This window comes from Chiloscyllium punctatum, chromosome 9 (assembly GCF_047496795.1).
Source record: "Chiloscyllium punctatum isolate Juve2018m chromosome 9, sChiPun1.3, whole genome shotgun sequence".
NCBI lineage: Eukaryota > Metazoa > Chordata > Chondrichthyes > Orectolobiformes > Hemiscylliidae > Chiloscyllium > Chiloscyllium punctatum.
The window spans coordinates 114,688,884-114,710,245 of NC_092747.1; the positions used below are offsets into that span (position 1 = coordinate 114,688,884).

General features: G+C 43.7%; 1 protein-coding gene across 5 annotated transcripts in view; it reads right to left on the bottom strand.

Moving 5' to 3' along the window:
* Positions 1–19,048, bottom strand: part of LOC140481631 (nectin-3-like) — a 108,393-nt gene extending 89,345 nt beyond the window's left edge. Inside the window, exon 1 of one of the 5 annotated variants that reach the window (XM_072578129.1) lies at positions 18,821–19,048. In XM_072578129.1, the coding sequence (XP_072434230.1) occupies positions 18,821–18,899 (79 nt within the window). In that variant the 5' untranslated portion in view covers positions 18,900–19,048. The remainder of the gene's footprint in view (positions 1–18,820) is intronic. The other 4 variants (XM_072578130.1, XM_072578132.1, XM_072578133.1 and 1 more) reach the window with 4 other exon arrangements.
* Between the last annotated feature and the right edge of the window lie 2,314 nt (positions 19,049–21,362).

A 21,362-nucleotide genomic window follows, 5' to 3' on the forward strand; every position in this document is an offset into this window, starting at 1 on the left:
TATACATTTCAACAAGATACCCTCTCAATCTTCAGTGAATACAAGCCTTGTTGACCCAATCCCTCCTGGTATGGTACACCTGTTATTCCAGCAATCTGCCAAGTGAATTATCATTGGAACCCTCTCCGACTAGTATGTAACTTCTTGGTTAAAGAGATAAAAACACCAGATAATACTCCAGGGCATTGGGAAGACTACACATGTACAGCTATCGCAGGAAACATAGTTTTAATAAAACCTTAATGATGGATGCATTGGGCTTACTAGAGCTCTATTTTGAAGTATACAACCAGACCAGGAGAAACCATTTGCATGACTTCCTGTTTTCTTTTCTTTTCAGAGCAGCAAGACAGCCTTACTTTTGTTAGACTAACTGACGTACAATCTGCTTTCTGTCCCATCATTTCTTGAATAAAGGTGTTATTAGATTAGATTACTTACAATGTGGAAACAGGCCCTTCGGCCCAACAAGTCCACACCGCCCCGCCGAAGCGCAACCCACCCATACCCCTACATTTACCCCTTACCTAACACTATGGGCAATTTAGCATGGCCAATTCACCTGACCTGCACATCTTTGGACTGTGGGAGGAAACCGGAGCACCCGGAGGAAACCCACGCGGACACGGGGAGAACGTGCAAACTCCACACAGTCAGTCGCCTGAGGCGGGAAATGAACCCGCGTCTCTGGCGCTGTGAGGCAGCAGTGCTAACCACTGTGCCACCGTGCCGCCCACCAACTATTATCCAATCCACTGTGATCCTTCCAGAATCTATGGAATTTTAGAAGATTATAACAAAATGCATGGGACTTACGCATGGATCTTGGTGGTATCCCTATCTCTGGGCCAGAGGTTCAGAGTCCAGGTGCCATCTCTTACCGATGTGTCTCATAACACATCTAAACAAGTTGATTTCAAAAGAAAATCTATAACTGAGAGCCACTTCAGACATCAGGATATAAGCCACCTTCTCCACAAACTTGTCAGCTTTTGTTTAATAGTTTTCCAAACATCCTTCCTTCAAGTGTTTTGTTGTAGACTCCACCCTGCTGTGGAGAAGGTGGTAGTGATCTGCCTTCCTGACCTGCTGCAGTTCACACACTGTAGATTGATGCATAATGCTGTTAGGGAGGGAATTCCAGATTTTGACCAAGAGACAGAGACAGTGAAGGAACAGTAATATTTTCCAAGTCAGGATGGTGAGTGGCTTGGACAGGACCTCTAGGTGGTGTTCCCATACATCTGCTACCCTTGTCCTTCTAATTAGAAGTGGTTGTCGGTTTGGAAGGTGTTGTCTAGGGATCTTTGGTGAATTTCTGCAGAGCATCTTGTGGATAGTACATGTTGTTACTGAATGTTGGTACTGAAGAGAATAGGTGTATGTGGATGTGATGCTAATCAAATTGTCCTGGATGGTGTCAAGCTTCTTCGAATGTTATTGGAGTTACACCCATTCTTCACAAATGGAGTGTATTCCATCACAGTCCTGGCCTTGTACCTAAAATGGCACCATGAATGGCGACATTGTAAACATTACACTGAACTCCTGTATCACTGTACTTGAGTACAATGTTTCAATAGAATCTAATTCTGTCAGCAGTTTTCAATCTTGGTCATGTCGTGTCGTGGATTGCAGTCTGTAAATACAGTCACTTCCCTGATCCTATGTTTTAACTGAACGATTGTTTGTAGTTTGAATAGGTGTTTCAGTTGGGGTGGAGGTGACCTATTGTTCGAAAGCTTTTAATTTCAATTTGCAGAAGTTTTGATTTGAAGATAGGTCAAATATTTGTGTGCAGAAAGAAATTAGTGTAGAACAGTTAAATACATTATCTCTGAGGGTTTTAGTTGAAAGCTCTCGGCCAGATTTATTTGGTTGGAATCATGAAGGAGTTATTTGAAGCTGATGGAAACGAAGCTTAGTGTGTGACTAATCAAGGGTTATTAGCTCTCAAGACCAGAACTGAAATTAACTAATACATCATTTCTTTGTGAATGACAGGGAATGGAAATCTCCCACCAAGGTGTTCAATTACTGTAAAGTAATAGTACTATGATAGAGAGGATCATCTTGGACTGTTTTTAAGCCTTTCAAATTATGTAAATAGCGGTTTGTTCTCGTTATAATTTCTAGTTATTCTAGTTATAATTTCTTTTGCACATTAAATCCTATTCTATTGTATTGTTAAAACCAATTCTTGGTTTGTAGCTGTTATTCATGAAACATCATCTTGTTACCATTTCTATTTGTCAAGCCAGATTTTCAGTCTGGGATCTACTTGTCTGGTAATAACATCAGTTGACATTATATAAGTATGCATGCTTTTACAAAGTATTCTGAGTTTTTATAACATCTCAACAAAACGTTTAGCACCACTTCGATCCCCTACCTATTATTTTACTTTTATCAACACCTTTCATCTTGTTTCATGATTGTCATTATCTGCTGGGATGGTGCACTGTGTGGATGGATGACTGTTTAGTACAAGGAAAAGGGGTACAGTTGCTGCTGGATGATGGGAGAGAACTGCAGGATTGTTTCTAATGTTAAGTTTCACCTTGGTCAGAGCCATTCAGGGCGAAGAGTCCAATCTGCCAATTAAATCTATTCTACCTCTCTGTGGGGCAATCTAGTCATTCCCATTCCCATGCTGTCTTCCCTGTAATTTTATTTTCCTTGATGCCGTTGAATGGATTCCAATGATATCTATTAGATTAGATTTCAAATTAAACTAATTTGGTTTGGAAATCATTCTTGTTTACATCATGTTGGTCGTTCCAAGGCATTACTATTCATGACTGTACTAACAATGCATGATCTGATGATTAAGAATACAGATCGAAACCATTATTAACAAAGCTGCAATATCTGTGGGCAGACTCCTCTTGGCAGGAGACCCGCAGAAGGATAGTGGAGCACTTTGAACAATGTTTCCAAAGCATAGGCCATTAGAAATAGGAACAGGAGTCGGCTATAGAGGCCTGAGAATCTTCTGCCAATCAATAGGTTTATATCTGATCTGATCTGACATCCAGTAGGTGTTCAAAGTTTCTGAGAAGATTTGTAGCTCGGGTGCTCGTTGTTGTGGTTCTGTTCGCCGAGCTGGGAATTTGTGTTGCAGACGTTTTGTCCCCTTTCTACGTGACATCCTCAGTGCTTGGGAGCCTCCTGTGAAGCGCTTCAAAGGAGGCTCCCAAGCACTGAGGATGTCACCTAGACAGGGGACGAAATGTCTGCAACACAAATTCCCAGCTCGGCGAACACAACCACAACAGTTAAACATCCCAGCTCACTTAGTGAGGACTTGGCTTATAGCCAACCAAAATGGAGAAGGCTCATTCAGGAAAGCACCAAAAATCATTGCGACTACACAAGAAGAGGGCAGAGACAAAGTAGAGGTGTCTCAGGGAGCACACAAACCTCTAAACAAACCTAACCAAATCTTCAAGCCTGACATATGACAAGTCCAAATCCAAACATCAGCCATTCCAGAACCCAAATGGAAGCAGGACATCCTTGATCCTGAGGGACTGTCTGAAGAGCAAAGATATAGTCTTTTTAAACATCTTTGTCTGATCTGAATATGAAACAAAATTGGTTGCCCTGGATAGAGCAAGTTAATAATTTTAATAGGTGTTTACAAGGGCTTTGGCAGAATAAATTTTAAAAAAACTGTCTCCTATGTCTGGTTCAACATTAATTGCCTCTTTGCACTTGCTTCTTTTGCCTATGGTTTTGCAATGTTTCAACCATGCAAAGCACTAACCTCTGGGGTGCTAAATTCAGAATAACAAGGTTTCGAAAAAACGGACTCAGGCAGGTATTTTCATGAGCTGTTTAAATTTGGACTTTCATGCAAATCAGTTGAATGTAAGATGTAAATACAAATTACCAACAAGTTAAATAGTAATTTAGCCATTACGTACTGACTTTCCAATAGGCATTTTCACATTTTTTTTCCAACTTAACCTATTTTTCTAATCGGCCTGTTCAGAGATATTATTTAACCACAGGAGCAGTTGGAACTTGAACCCAGTTCTCCCCAAGCAGGGGGAGGGACACTACCACAAGAGGACCCCCAATAAGTGTTTTTGTATTTTTCTAATCAACCTAATCAGAGATGCCTCACATACCTCTGCAGCAGGTGGGACTTGAACCTGGATCTTTTATACAATCATTGAATCCCTACAGTGCTGAAGCGGGCCATTCAAATCCTTCAAAGATTTTCCCACTCCGATCCACCTCCCGAACCCTATTGTTGTAATCCTGCATTTTTCAGGGCCAATGCACCTAGCCTGCACATCTTTGCACTCTGGAAAGAAACCAGAGCATCAGAGGAAACTCACTCAGACACAGTAAGAATGCACAAACTCCACACAGTCGCCCAAGGCTGGAATCGAACCCAGGTCCTTGGCGCTGTGCAGCAACACTGCTAACCTCTGAGCCAGAGGTGGGGACACTACCACGAGAGGTGCTTTCCTATTTTCTTTTCCTAAACAATCTGTTCAAAGATGTTATTACACACTTTGGAGCAAATGTGTCATCCACGTAGTGGACCAAAGTTTGGGTTGGATGTTTGGCAGAGCTATTCATTCAAGTCTCTACATTATTGCCTCTGCTTAGAACACTGATATTGGAGATACCACGGGTGTTCTGTTGGTTTGTCTGTAGGTTTTGTTGTTGAAAGTGAAGTGGGTGGTAAGGCATGAGTTCACAAACTTGAGAATACTGTCCTTACTGATGAAGTACATGGCTCTTGGTGTATGTCTTTGGTTCTTCTAATAGGATAGTCAGTGTTTCCTTGGCCAGGTTGATGTTGATGGATGAGAACAGGGCTGTTATGTCAAAGGAGACCATTATATCAGCCTCTTCTTTCTTGGTATCTTTGAAGGTGTTCAGGAACTCTTGGGTGGAATAGCTCCTTGGCTAATCTGTACATTGGTGTTCCAGGTATTGAGACTATGGGTCTGGCTGGGGCTCCTGGTTTGTGAATTTGGGCAGTCTGTGGAAGTGTGGTGCTTTGGATGCATCTGTTTTCATTTTTTGGAAGTTGGTCTTATTTATTTCTCCAGATTTCTGAAGTTTTGTGAGTAGGGTTGTGATTCACTTCTTTAGATGTGGGGTCGGGTCTCTCATCACCTATTGGTAAGTGTTGATATCTGCAAGCAGTGCGTTCACTTTCTCAATGTTGTCTCTTTGATTTAGAATGACTGAACTTCTATAGCCTTAAAACTTGCCTTTAAACATTTAGACTAAAATGTAATGCCGAATTATAGGACACATTTACTGCACTAGAAAATAGACACGCTAGAAGGCTCAGAAAAAGGGGGAGAACTTAAACATAGGGACATCTGGGTTCACCAAGTGATAACAGGATGCTGTAAGACAATGAAGAACATTTGCCTTAGCATCGGTGAATCTGAGAACAGGACATCAAGTGATAACATTCACAGCCGTTCCCTTGTGAAATTAATGACACTGTTCGATTCTGACCCTGAAACTCGGTACTCTCAAAAACTTTGTAATTAATGGTTAGATGCTGCCAATTATAATGGATTCTTATTACCCCTTGCAAGCAGGGCAGTCACAGAGAGAAAAAAAAATTCTTTGCTGATACAAAATCCAGACTTGACAGTTCAAAAAGACACTAGAGAGAGAGAGACCATTTTAATGCTGAGGCTGTTGAATCCAGTAGAAAATTAGCTCTTAGTGCTTCTGTGCTATGGATTGAATTTAATTGCATTTTGGGATTTTACAATGATATTCAGTAGCCATTATCAATTATTAAGTACAGACCCTGTAGAAGGTAATATTGATGAAGCCTTTCCTTACTTGCTGTTCTTGCAGACCACTCTACAGACCTTATGGACTGCCCCACTGTCAACTCGAACTAATCAGATCTTATGTCTTATTTGAATTTGAATTACAAACTTGAAATAAAGGCACGTTTAATTCGAGACTAATTAATCATTTTAAATACAACCTTGCAGTAACATTTCAGCCTCAGGTACAGAATGATTCTGTGCTTAAGATAAAAAGCAGGAATCTGCTCCCAGCCTAAAATTATTCTAAACCTAACATTGAAGAGATTCTGACACAGTCTGTTGGGAAGCCATTTTATGGTCAAAAGTTTGCCCTCCTTGCTAAGAAGCGATTTTGTAAAACAATGATATCAGACATGCGAGCTGTGCAAGGTTACTTTATAAACTCTTCAATTAGCTCAGACTGGTACCTCTTTATGATAGCAGTTTATCTCGCTAGCAGCCTGGGTATGTTTTTCCCACCTAATGAAAGGCTTTGGGCCTGTAGGAGTGATTAGTCACGCGTACACCGACCTGTCAATTAATGTTTCTTCCTTACAAACTATTGTCTTTCATGGTATCTGTCTGATTAAGAATATGCAATGTTTTTTTCAAACTTTTGTATAAAGGAAGCCACTTTGTATCAGTACATCAGAGTTGCCTACTGGGGCACTTGGAGAGTTGGTAACTAATCTCCTAGGTTATTAGAACCCAGTTAGTTCAGCTTATTGGTGTCAGTGTTATGTTGTAACAGTGATGCTATTAGTGAATAAAGGTGATGACGAAAATTAAACTAATCTGTCCATAAGAGGTTCTTATTCCAGACTTCCAAACAATACAATCTCCAGGACGAACCAAGAGAGAGGCTTTACAGGTCTGAGTCCACAAGGGATTCCTTGTGCCGTCTCAAATCTGCACTTTAACAATTTGGCGCTGCTAGCAGGTTTCCAACAAGGGCTACGTTTGAGTAAAACTGGAAAAGAGGAGCTTCACCTAAGGGTCAGACCTGAGACCAATGGGCCCACAAGGAAAGATTATACCATGCCTGCTCTTGGTCTGTATTGTTGTGTCCCATTTCACTCTCACAGTACCCTGATGGAAGCCAAAATGAGATCATTTAAATAGTTACTAAAAACAGAAACAGTCAGGTTTTGGAATATCGAGAATGCTTTGCAGAAATCATTATTCTTATTGTTCATATGTGAGAGAGAGAGACAGCAAGAGAGAGCAAGAGAGAGCGAGCGGGCAAGCGAGATAGGCACACAGAGACATAGCACTAACTCTCTGCAGTGTGCAGAAAGCTTAACCCTTTCAGATTCGATTTGGATGCACAGTTGTTTGTTGGTGAGTGAATGTTTGTGCTTTGTATCTGTGCTTCACTTTATGGGGTTGGTGTCCCTGTAATGATTAGGGTTGGTGCCCCTATGCTTCACTTTGTGGGGTTGATGCCCCTGTAATAATTGGCATTGGTGCCCCTGTAATGATTGGGGTTGGTGCCCATGTAATGATTGGGGTTGGTGTTCCTGTAATGATTGGGGTTGGTGCCCCTGTGCTTCACTTTGTGGGGTTGGTATCCCTGTAATGATTGGGGTTGGTGTTCCTGAAATAATTGGGGTTGGTATCCCTGTAATGATTGGGGTTGGTGCCCCTGTGCTTCGCTTTGTGGGGTTGGTATCCCTGTAATGATTGGGGTTGGTGTTCCTGAAATAATTGGGATTGGTATCCCTGTAATGATTGGGGTTGCTGCCCCTGTGCTTCGCTTTGTGGGGTTGGTGTTCCTGTAATGATTGGGGTTGGTGCCCCTGTGCTTCGCTTTGTGGGGTTGGTGTCCCTGTCATGAGAGGGGTTGGTGTTCCTGAAATGATTGTGGTTGGTGACCGTGTAATGATTGGGGTTGGTGCCCCTGTGCTTCACTTTGTGGGGTTGGTATCCCTGTAATGATTGGGGTTGGTGCCCCTGTGCTTCGCTTTGTGGGGTTGGTGTCCCTGTAATGAGAGGGGTTGGTGCCCCTGTGCTTCACTTTGTGGGGTTGGTGTTCCTGTAATAATTGGGGTTGGTGACCCTGTAATAATTGGGGTTGATGCTCCCTGTGCTTGGCTTTGTGGGGTTGGTGCTCCCTGTGCTTGGCTTTGTGGGGTTGGTGCCCCTGTAATGATTGGCGATGGTGCCCCTGTAATGATTGGGGTTGGTGTTCCTGTAATGATTGGGATTGGTGCCCCTGTGCTTCACTTTGTGGGGTTGGTGTCCCTGTAATGATTGGGATTGGTGCCCCTGCGCTTCGCGTTGTGGGGTTGGTGCCCCTGTAATGATTGGGGTTGGTGCCCCTGTAATGATTGGGGTGTTTGTGCCCATGCTTCGGTTTGTGGGGTTGGTGCCCCTGTGCTTGGCTTTGTGGGGTTGGTGCCCCTGTAATGATTGGGATTGGTGCCCCTGAGCTTCGCTTTGTGGGGTGGGTGCCCCCTGTGTTTGGCTTTGTGGGGTTGATGCCCCTGTGCTTGACTTTGTGGGGTTGGTGCCCCTGTAATGATTGAGGTTGGTGCCCCCTGTGCTTGGCTTTCTGGGTTGTTGCCCCTGTGCTGGGCTTTGTGGGGTTGATGCCCCTGTGCTTGACTTTGTGGGGTTGATGCCCCTCTAATGATTGGGGTTGGTGCCCCTGTAATGATTGGGGTTGGTGCCTCTGTAATAATTGGGGTTGGTGCCCCCTGTGCTTGGCTTTATGGGATTGGTGCCCCTGTGCTTGGCTTTGTGGGGTTGATGCCCCTTTAATGATTGTGGTTGGTGCCCCTGTAATGATTGGGGTTGGTGCCCCTGTGCTTGACTTTGTGGGGTTGGTTCCCCTGTAATGATTGGTTTTGGTGCCCCCTGTGCTTGGCTTTGTGGGGTTTGGTGCCCATGTGCTTGGCTTTTTGGGGTTGGTGCCCCTGTAATGATTGGGGTTGGTGCCCCTGCAATGAGTGGGGTTGGTGCCCCTGTTAAGATTGGGGTTGATGCCCCTGTAATAATTGGGGTTTTCATGCCCATGCTTTGCTTTGTGGGGTTGGTGCCCCAGTAAAGATTGGGGTTGGTGTACTGTAATGATTGGGGGTGGTGCCACTGTAATGATTGGAGTTGGTGTCCCTGTGCTTTGCTTAGTGGGGTTGGTGCCCCCTGTGCTTTGCTTTTTGGGGTTGGTGCCCCTGTAAAGATTGGGGTTGGTGCCCACTGTGCTTTGCTTTGTGGGGTTGGTGCCACTGTGCTTCACTTTGTCGGGTTGGTGCCCCTGTCATGATTGGGGTTGGTGCCCTGGTAATGATTGGGGTTGGTGTTCCTGTAATGATTGGAGTTGGTGTCCCTGTGCTTGACTTTGTGGGGTTGGTGCCCCTGTGCATGGCTTTGTGGGGTTGGTGCCCCTGTTATGATTGTGGTTGGAGCCCCTGTAATGATTGAGGTTGGAGCCTCTGTAATCAGTATAAAGTAGGTAGGATAAATATGAGTGTAACTCTAGATAAGATGAAAGGTCAATGTCCCCTAACAGAAATAATAAGTCTGTATCCTAATTATGAGAAACAATTAAGGGAAATATCGGCTGCAGCTGCTCAACAAAATAAGTATTGGCCTCTCGGAGGCACATGTGATTTAACTCTACTTATTAAAATGGAACAAGGGATTTGGGAAAAAAGAAAGGGAAGTAAGCAAAAAGAAGCCATATCAGCGTGGAAAAATGTAGCTAGGGAAAAACGGGAAAAGTTCATGCAATTATCATGGAGACAAAACTTTATTAAAAGTGGAAATTAGTCCATCAATTGAGGAAGGTTCTGAATTAGTTCTTCAAAGTTTGGTAGAAGATTTGTAGCTCGGGTGCTCGTTGTTGTGGTTCTGTTCGCCGAGCTGGGAATTTGTCTTGCAAACGTTTCGTCCCCTGTCTAGGTGACATCCTCAGTGCTTGGGAGCCTCCTGTGAAGCACTTCTGTGCTGTTTCCTCCGGCATTTATAGTGGCCTGTCTCTGCCGCTTCCGGTTGTCAGTTCGAGCTGTCCACTGTAGTGGCCGGTATATTGGGTCCAGGTTGATGTGTTTGTTGATAGAGTCTGTGGATGAGTGCCATGCCTCTAGGAATTCCCTGGCTGTTCTCTGTTTGGCTTGCCCTATAATGGTAGTGTTGTCCCAGTCGAATTCATGTTGCTTGTCATCTGTGTGTGTGGCTACTAAGGATAGCTGGTCGTGTCGTTTCGTGGCTAGTTGGTGTTCGTGTATACGGATCGAATGTAGTGTTTTCTGATCCATCTGTGAATGATGAATGGGATTCTAATTTGGAGAAGGAAATATTTTATGCTTCTCCTCCAGTTAGCTGACCTTCTCAAAACAGTACGGCCAAGGCAAACACGCTTCATAAAACAAAATGTCGCCTGAACTCCCCCTCCCTACTCTGAGGACCAACGTGTTGATGCCCTTTCCCTTCCTCCAATGAATAATTTGTCCCTGTGTGTTGGGAGTGTTACAATTACACTGATGAGTGAACTTAAGGCCACTGATTTTGATCAAATCTAACTGCTGCTTTTAAAACCAGTTTGTATTCTTTAACCAGATGGTGAAAGAAAATGGTGCATTGCTGAAAGAACCAAAACCTTGCTAGTTTTACAAGAAAAGTATTTCAGTTCAACTTTAAAACAACCAGAAGTGCAAGTTGAATTCAAACTAATACAATTTAAAATTCCGATTAGAAGGATTAGGCCACCATACAGGTTGCCAATTACAATTCTGCCCCCTAATTAGTATTTACAGACAGCCTGTGGCATTTTATTGGTACCACATTTAGTTAATTCAAGATAAAATTAAATGTGGCTTCTACATGACTATTTTAAAACTGCACACAGATTCTCCCCGCCATTCGTACGATGGTAGCGGCTGCCTCTAATATAATTTTACATCAAAATGTCAAAGTCTGTACCTCCCTTTCTGCAGTATCCTTGCTTAACTCTAAATGTACTCCACTCAGAATCCACTTCTCTCCTTAAAATACTCCTCTAACATTAACCCCACTACATTCCTGCAGGAAGAACCTCTTAAACTGCCTGATCCTCCCCATGATTGTGTTCTCATAAATTACCTTGTTACAAAACCATGTCTTGATTATACGGATCAGACTCTTGTTAACCCAGACCTTACACTTTACGTCAATGGGTTTTCTTCTGTCTCTCCAGAGGACAAATGCATGTCAGAATATTCGATTGTCACTTTATCCCATACACTAGAAGCTTATTCTGTCGACCCACCCTGTTCCACCCAACAAGCTTGCTCTCCAGCCAACCCCTTGCTCTCATCCATGCCTGTATACTTGCTAAAAGAAAGTCAGCTAATATCTATACTGATTCCCACAATACCTTTGGATGTGCCAATAATTTTGTTCAACTTTTTCATTGGGAACCCCTGTCCTCAATGCTGCCTACGTTGCTAATCTCCTCAGTGCTATTCAACTTCCCCTTCAATCGGCAATTACCGAATGTTCTGCTCACTCTTCTGATGCTTCCGTTGTCACTAAAGGCAACAATGATGCTGATGCAGCTGCTAAGAAAGCAGCTCTTAAGCAACAAGACATGGTTATTCAAATGACGAATAGGAAACTAAAGGGAGACTTTCATATTTCCTCTTCTGACACCCCGACCATGCCTGACCTAGAGCGAATACAGACCCATCAGAGGGACGCCTCTGATGAAGAAAAACAAAGATGGCTGAACCATGGTTGTTATGTAAATAACAATAACCTTTGGGTAATGACGGTAGGACAGACATGTCTGCCCGACTCGCTTTTGCCTATTCTAGTTGATTATGTTCATACGCATATACATATAGGTAAGGAGGTAAATGATGCACAGAATTCTCCAAACTTGGTGGAATCCCCACCTGCAAGAAAAAAACAAAACAAGCAGCTGCAAATTGTTTAATTTGTCAAAAGTATAATCCTGAGAAAGGAGTAAAGTGTCCACCAGGTGAAACTCCCTCGCCAAGTGCACCTTTTGATTCTATCTAATTAGATTTTATGGCGTTAATGAGATGTCATTGTTATAAGCATTGTTATAATCGATGTATTTAGTAAATGGATTGAAGCTTATCCCTGTACTGACTGCACAGCAACAACTACGAGTAAAATTCTGTTAAGGGAAATCATACCCAAATTTGGAATACCAGTAACGGTCTCTTTTGATAATGGCCCCCACTTCTGTGCGGAGTTAGACAAGGCACCATGTAAACGTTTGCGTATGAATCAAAAATTCCATTGTGCCAACCATCCCCTAGCAGCGGGAATTGTAGAAAGAACCAATGGTACCCTATAAGGTCAGCTAAGCAAATTGATAGAAGAAACAGGCCTTAATTAGCTGCTAGTACTCTCAATCACCCTTTTTAATATGAGAACCACGACACAGAACAAGATGGGATTCTCGGCGCTGAACTGATACATGGACAGCCCCGAGGACTCCCTGGTCTGTACCATTAACTGCCCAACACCCTGCTGATGTGCATGGCATGGCAGAAGAGATGCACAGGTACCTGATTAAGTTAACCAAAGCATTGCAGTCTTATCATCAACAGATCAAAGAAGCCTACCGAGTACCAGGGAAGGAAGAAGAAGGAGATCCAACATTTAAAGACATTAATCCTGGTGACTATGTGCATCTCTGCACATCTCTGCATACCTCAACATGGTCCTGTCCCCCTTAGTCCAAGAACTCCCCACCTACGTTCGGGACACCACCCACGCCCTCCACCTTCTCCATGATTTTCGCTTCCCTGGTCCCCAATGCCTTATCTTCACCATGGACATCCAGTCCCTGTACACCTCCATCCCCCATCATGAAGGATTCAAAGCCCTCCGCTTCTTCCTTTCCTGCCGTACCAACCAGTACCCTTCCATTGACACCCTCCATCGACTGGTCCTCATTCTGAACAACTTCTCTTTCCAATTCTCTCACTTCCTCCAAACCAAAGGAGTAGCCATAGGCACCCACATGGGCCTTAGCTATGCCTGCCTCTTTGTAGGATATGTGGAACAGTCCATCTTCCGCAGCTACACTGGCACCATCCCCCCACCTTTTCCTCTGCTACATCGATGACTGTATCGGCGCTACCTCGTGCTCCCACAAGGAGGTTGAACAGTTCATCCACTTTACCAACACCTTCCACCCCGACCTCAAATTTACCTGGACCATCTCAGACTCCTCCCTCCCCTTCCTAGACCTCTCCATTTCTACCTCGAATGACCGAATCAACACAGACATTTACTATAAACCAACCGACTCCCACAGCTACCTAGACTACACCTCCTCCCACCCTGCCCCCTGTAAAAACGCCATCACATATTCCCAATTCTTTCGTCTCCGCCACATCTGCTCCCAGGAGGACCAGTTCCAATACCGAACAACCCAGATGGCCTCCTTCTTCAAAGACCGTAATTTCCCCCCAGACGTGATCGACGATGCTCTCCGCCGCATCTCCTCCACGTCCTGCTCCTCCGCCCTTGAGCCCTGCCCCTCCAATCGCCACCAGGACAGAACCCCACTGGTCCTCACCTACCAGCCCACCAACCGCCATATACATCATATCATCCATCGTCATTTCCGCCATCTCCAAACGGACCCCACCACCAGGATATATTTCCCTCCCCTCCCCTATCAGTGTTCCAGAAAGACCACTCCCTCCGTGACACCCTTATCAGGTCTACATCCCCCACCAACCCAACCTCCACTCCCGGCACCTTCCCCTGCGACTGCAAGAAATGCAAAACTTGCGCCCACACCTCCCCCCTTACTTCCCTCCAAGGCCCCAAGGGATCCTTTCATATCTGCCACAAATTCACCTTCACCTCCACACACATCATTTCCTGCATCCGTTGCACCCGATGTGGCCTCCTCTATATTGGGGAGACAGGCCGCCTACTTGCGGAACGTTTCAGAGAACACCTCTGGGTCACCCGGACCAACCAACCCAACCACCCCGTGGCTCAACACTTCAACTCCCCCTCCCACTCCACCAAGGACATGCAGGTCCTTGACCTCCTCCATCACCAGACCATAGCAACACGATGGCTGGAGGAAGAGTGCCTAATCTTCCGCCTAGGAACCCTCCAACCACAAGGGATGAACTCAGATTTCTCCAGTTTCCTCATTTCCCCTCCCCCCACCTTGTCTCAGTCCCAACCCTCGAACTCAGCACCGCCTTCTTGACCTGCAATCTTCTTCCTGACCTTTCCGCCCCCACCCCCACTCCGGCCTATCACCCTCACCTTAACCTCCTTCTACCTATTTCCAACGCCCCTCCCCCAAGTCCCTCCTCCCTAGCTTTTATCTTAGCCTGCTTGGCACACTCTCCTCATTCCTGAAGAAGGGCTAATGCCCGAAACATCGATTCTCCTGCTCCTTGGATGCTGCCTGACTTGCTGCGCTTTCCCAGCATCACATTTTCAGCTCTGATCTCCAGCATCTGCAGTCCTCACTTTCTCCCAGATTATGTGCTATTGCAAGACTCTAATCGTGGAAAATTGGGTCCCTGCTGGAAAGGCCCTGATCAAGTTCTTCTGATGACTGAAACTGCAGGAAAGGTAGAAGATGGTCAACATGGGTCTACAAAGGACATTGCAAGCTTGTAACCCCCTCACAGTTCTCGTCTTAGTACTGATACAGGCATCCGATGAAAATCCAACCCAAGTACAAGTGCCCAAACCATCGGTGATATCTCAGACCGACTAAAACTCCAATGTGACTGTATAAATGAAACCTGTGCTAAGACCATTGGAAGTTATGACTGTAGCTGCCTGGCTGAAACTCATTTAAACTACTCACATTGCACATCCAAACATCACTCTCGACCATATTGTCATCCTTGCAACACTTCTATGCCAGTCATCATGAGACGGCACAATTCTATCACCTCATCCCCTCCATCAACCGAAAACTGCTATCTTGGGATGCATGTCTGTTCCCCTTCCAAAATGAACCATACAGATTGCAGTATTGAGCACGTGGTACCGAAATCACCAAACCCTAAGGCACCTATTGCCATAAGACTGACCATCTACACCTTCTCGATGGAATCCTCTCCTATCTTACCAACCGCCACTGATAGAAATACCTTTACACAGTTCCTGTATTCAGTAGCCACAGTAATTAACAAGGCAAGCTGGAAAGATGAAGAAAGACCAAAGATACTATGCACTCCCAATCCTCCTTCTGTTACTCATGGTTTCTTTATTCAAGCTAATCCAGGGAAGGAAGAAGAAAGAACTCTAACGTTTATAGACATTAACCCTGGTGACTACGTACTTTTAATCATGGAAAATTGGACCCTCGCTGGAAAGGCCCTTAACAAGTTCTTCTGACAACTGAAACTGCAGTAAAGGTAGAAGGATGTTCAACAAGGGTTGACAAAGGACATTGCAAGCTTGTATTCCCCTCATAGTCCTAGTGTTAGTACTGATACAGCCATCCGCTGAAAGCCCCTGATCCCCTGATCCATGTGTTATCTGCTCACTCTTCCACCATTCTGATCTCCTTCCCACTTTTCACCCTCCACCATGAAATGTCTGAAGTCGATGATGAATGGAATGCCCACCAACACGTGAATCAGTATGGAATAAAAAGTAAAGGAAAAACAAAACGAGACTGACACGACTTCTTCCATCAACAAACCTGGTGGCCAATGTTGCTGGGAAGCCTTATTCCTGGCTGGGGTGTTGAGATGGCCCGAGACCAGATAAATGACCTTGCATATGATATCGAAAAACTTGCCAACTTAACTGCCCATGCTTTGAAACTGGTGAAGGAAGAGTTACAGGAAACTCAGATGATGATGACACTGCAGAATCGGCGAGTGCTAGATTCCCTCCCTGCTTAAGAAGGAGGCACTTGTTCAGTCACTGGCCCGCAATGTTGCAAATACATCGATGATTTCTCTAAAGACATTTTGGACGACACAGATGTTATCAAACAAAACGGGTCAGGATGCAAGGAAAATACCTGCCCCACTGTTATCCGATTCAAGTGGATGGAGTTTTACTTGCTGGCTATGGTTACTGTGTGGATGGATCATGTGGGATGTTCTGATAATACTTAGTCTCCCACTAGGAATATACATTGTCGTCCACTTATGCATGAAATGGACCATACATTGCTTTTCACCTAAGCCAAAGAGGAATCAGATTAATTGACCTTTGTCTCCCCCTGTACCTCCATACTTGAACTTGTATTTTTCAGACTCTGCTCCACTGGATGATGACTCGCCAGAGGAAGCGCTTGACTTATTAAGAATACAAATCAACTGAATGGACTAATTATACTTGTATAAGCCAAGTAGTTGTCATGGAATGAAAAAAGGAGGGAATGAGAAAGTCTACAGCCTTAAAACTTGTCTTTAAACATTTAGACGAAAATGTAATGCCGAATTATAGGACACATTTACTGCACTAGAAAATAGACAGGCTGGAAGGCTCAGAAAAAGGGGGTAATTAAAGATAGGGACATCTGGGCTCACCAAGTGATAACAGGATGCTGTAAGACAATTAAGAACATTTGCCTTAGCATCGGTGAATCTGAGAACAGGACATCAAGTGATAACATTCACAGCCGTTCCCTTGTGAAATTAATGACACTGTTTGATTCTGACCCTGAAACAAAACTCGGTACTATCAAAAACTTTGTAGTTAACTGTCAGATGCTGCCAATTATAATGGATTCTTATTACCCCTTTCAAATGGGGCAGACACAGGGGAAAAAAAACTGTGCTGTTCCAAAACCCTGACTTGAGAGTTCAAAAGGACACCAGAGGGAGAGACCATTTTAGTGCTGAGGCTTTTTTTTAAGATTAGATTCTCTACAGTGTGTAAACAGCCCCTTTGGCCCAACAAGTCCACACCCTCCGAAGAGTAACCCACTCAGACCCATTTCCCTCTGACTGATGCACCTAACACTATGGGCAATTTAGCATGGCCAATTCACCTGACCGGCACATTTTTGGACTTGGAGCCAGAAGAAAATTAACTCAGGGCTTATCTGATATGGATTGAATTTAATTGCATTTTGGGACTTTACAATGATATTCAGTAGCCATTATCAGTTATTAAGTACAAACTCTGTAGAAGGTAATATTGATGAAGCCTTAACTTACTTGCTGTTCTTGCAGACCACTCTACAGACCTTATGGACTGCCCCACTGTCAACTCAAACTAATCAGATCTTATGTCTTATTTGAATTTGAATCACAAACTTGAAAAGAAGGCACGTTTAATTCGAGACTAATTAATCATTTTAAATACAACCTTGCAGTAACATTTCAGCCTCAGGTACAGAATGATTCTGTGCTTAAGATAAAAAGCAGGAATCTGCTCCCAGCCTAAAATTATTCTAAACCTAACATTGAAGACATTCTGACACAGTCTGTCGGGAAGCCGTTTTATGGTCAAAAGTTTGCACTCCTTGCTAAGAAGCGATTTTGTAAAACAATGATATCAGACATGCGAGTTGTGCAAGGTTACTTTATAAACTCTTCAATTAGCTCAGACTGGTACCTCTTTATGATAGCAGTTTATCTCGCTCGCAGCCTGGGTATGTTTTTCCCACATGATGAAAGGCTGTGAAACCCTGTGGAACACGGCTAGTCACAGACCTCCCATCCAAAAAGCAACCCTCCAACACTGCCCTCTCTCTCCTACTGTCCAGCCATTTTTAAAAATCAGATTCAGCTTGATTAGTACAGCTCCAAGTGGGTTTAACACAATTAAGCTTTCCAAATCAAGAGTATTCAACTCCATTTCTTACTCTGAATGCCAGAATTACAGATATTTGGCATTAATTCTCGACCTCATTCCACTGTGGTTACATATTTGTGGTACTTACGAAGAGTAAATTGCAGAAACTATTTTTGAAATACACTGATCAATCTCCTATTTATATTCGACTACAGTAGTGAGCTAATTTCAAATATATTGGCAAAAAACTGTAAACTGTTGGCTTCCTCAAAGACTTACAAACAAAGCACAAGAGAGGACATCACAACGATAATTAATTCTTTCTGGAGCATAGTGATATTAGTGAATTTGTTCAGTGTTGACTCAACTCAACTGCTAGCAGGAACAAAGAAAAAGCTGTATAATAAAACTGCGTGCAGGGCTGATACAATTGGCCAAAATACCGCATGTAAGGGCAGTGAGCATAATTCACCTATTCTTCTTATACCATTCTTATCACACTCTCAAAGACAATGGCTGGGAATATTCCAGTTTAGTTTCTCATTCCCTTGCCGTAGGCATAACTGTCTTTAGTTATTCTTTAGCAGCTGCTCGCAAGGCCGGTTGAATGTTTACAAGCAAAGAAAGACAAGCTGTCTCCTCAACTGCAGAACTCAGCAAAGTATTAAATTTAGCAAAGCATTCTCTTTCAGATTTCACGGTAAATTTTAAATTCTGTTAATTTTCCATTACATCAGCACAATTTTTTTTGTTTCTTCAGGAATGAAGGGCTCATGCGTCGATTCTCCTGTTCCTTTGATGCTGCCTGACCTGCTGCGCTTTTAGATTACATTACATTACAATACAGTGTGGAAACAGGCCCTTTGGGCCAACGAGTCCACACCGACCCGCCGAAGCACAACCCACCCAGATTAGATAAAACATCTTGCTGTGTCTATCCCGATCACCCTGGTCATTGCTCCCAGCCCCAGCTTCCACCCACGCCGCTTCCCCACAGACCTGCAGCCTCTGAGCCAGGATTCCATCCGAATAACAGCAGAACAACAAGATCGACGCAGCTCTTACACATCGCCATTACACACTGTCTTTTCGCAGGGAGGTGGTGAGAAACGATCCAAACTCTCAGCGGCAGAAAATGTACAAAAACACTTTCCCATGTTACACTTTGGGTATTGATGTTCTGTCGAGAGTTCTGTTGAGCATATCTGCCTTTGTGTATTCTCCAATCCACTGAACCAGGCGGGGAAAAACACCAACCCAAACTGTGTGTCACTGAAAAGAAAACAACAAATGGAAAAGCTCACATTGGATCATGCAGACTCTGAATGTTAGCTCTCTCTCTCTCCCCATTGGTGCTGTCTGACCCGCTATGATCTCCAGCATTTACAGTAGAGTCACACAGATGTACATCACGCAAACAGAACCTTCGGTCCACATCGAAAACTTGCTCCAACTGATGGAGATCTCGCGAGTCTCATGATATGATGTTTTCAGCTGGTGTGCGTCAGGTTCAAGTCCCATCGGACCCAGAGATAATGCTTGACAACATCCCTGAACAGGTCGATAAGAAAAATAGGATAAATCAAAAATAAAATTTGCACAGACTGGAATATGGCTTTTTGCCATCCAGTGTCTCTGAGAGTGATGTGGCAGATAGTGCTTGATGTGGATAAACGTGAGGTAAAACAAACAAGGACAGGAATCATACAATTAAAAGTTGAAGCTTGGCTAGTATTGTAGAATAAAGACACTGAGGGGTCGGGAATATAATTCTGAGTCACATACGGTTGGGGTGTTTAATAAGGCATTGCTTTCATTGCTCAGATCGTTGAGTATGGGAGTGGGACAGTGAGGCCATTCCTCGAGGTATGTGTGCTGTTCCATCCACCCTGTCAGAGGAAGGACATTATTAAGCTGGAGAGAGATCAGAAGAGATTTACCGTGATGTTGCAGAGAATGTAGGGTTTTAATTTAAGGAGAGGCTGGATGGACTGGGACTGTTTTCACTGGGGCATAGGAGGTTGACCTTATAGACACTTATAAAATCATGAAGGGAATAGGTATATTTTCCCTCGGTTGGGGATTTCAAGACTACGAGGTTTATTTTCAAGGTGAGAGGAAAATGATTTTAAAAAGACTTGTGGGGGAATGATTTTACAAAGTGGTTCATGTGTGGAATTAACTTCCAGAGGAAGTGGTGTGTGCAGCGATAGTTACACCATTTAACAGACATTTGGATCAGTATATCAATAAGTAATGTTTGAAGGGATATGGGCCAAAGGCAGATAGGGGGTACAAGTTTAGATTGAGATTATGATCGGCATGGACTGGTTGAGCGAAAGGGTCTGTTTCCGTGCTGGATGGCTCACTGAAATGAAATGATGTTCAATCCATCTGCAAATTTGTTAACTTCTTTGAATGTGAACTGGATGCCAAGATCACATTATTCTTTTTGGAATTCCTTGCTGAGCCAACAGGACTCATACTTCGAAAGAAATTGTTCACATTCTCTGAGGTGGTGAGAATGATGGTTTGTGAGATAGCTTATTTGGGGAAGAGTCAAAAATCAAATTCTTGATATCAAGGAAAGATTTTTCCAATTAAATCCTCACACTTTAGAAAAAGAATTCAGAATCTTGTCATCAGGCGATGAGAAGCTTTTTTCTCCATGTTTACAGCTTGATATTCCCAACATTGAACATCCAATCTTTATCTCCACAACTGAGCAAATTGATGGTATGAAAACGTAACTGGTAAAACAGCGAGGATACCTGACAACTTATATCATCAGTACTTATTGCAGCTGAGGAGGCCATTGATCAGCTGATGGGAGATTACTGCCCTTGCAGTCAGAGTTGAGGCTGCAGTCAGTCCTTAGGAGAGCAAGAGGGGCTTACATCTAGTTTATTCACGGTGCTGTTGAAAGAGCAGCACTGGAAGTGGGCCAGGGTGATCAGATTAGTCCTACCAAGTCAGTCTGGTTTGGGCCCTGTTCACTCGCGGGTGTTTGGTCATTAATAATCAGTGGGCATATCAGGGGGCAGTCCATAAACTCCTGGGCAAAGTGGCCAGCACAAGTCTAGGGTTGGGCCTCATTCTACTGTTTTCCTGTACCTATAGCCTAATTAATTGAACTAAATAGTAATTCCTATTTAGTACTGCTTAGTTTTATTTCTTCGTGCAAGTATTTGAAGAAGCAATGAATAGTCTCTGAAAGCTTGTGTTCTCAAATAAACCTGTTGGACTATAAGCCCGTTTTGTGAGAGAAATCAGAATTCATGTTTTGAGTTGAGTGACCCTTCCTCTGATTTCTCTTCACAGATGCTGCCAGATCTCATGAATGTTATGCTGGTCAGAATGTTGCTTTTCTGTAGTCTTTCTCCTCATGCCTGCAATGATTTGCAAGAGAATAGGCCACTCAGCCCATCGAATGCTTCATCATGTGATAATGACAAATGTCTTTCTGAACCTCATTCTCCTATCTTCTCCCTGTAACTCTTGATCTCTTTTCTAATCAGGAACCATTCTGTCTCTGTCTTAAATACACTCAATGACTTGGCCTCCACAATCTTCTGCGGCAAAGAGTCCTACAGATTAACCACCTTCTAACTGAAGAAATTCCTTGTCATCTCAGTTCTAAAGGTTTATCCCTTCACTTGGACGTTGCACCCGCATGTCCTAGTTTCTTCGTATTGCTGCTAGTTTACTCATGGAATTTATTTTCTTCTTCATTTTGTTGATATTAAAAACATGGTTTCAGTCTTTTTGGCATGGTGGCTCAGTGGTTAGCACTGCTGCCTCCCAGCACCAGGGTCCCAAGTTTATTTCCAGCCTCGGGTGACTGCC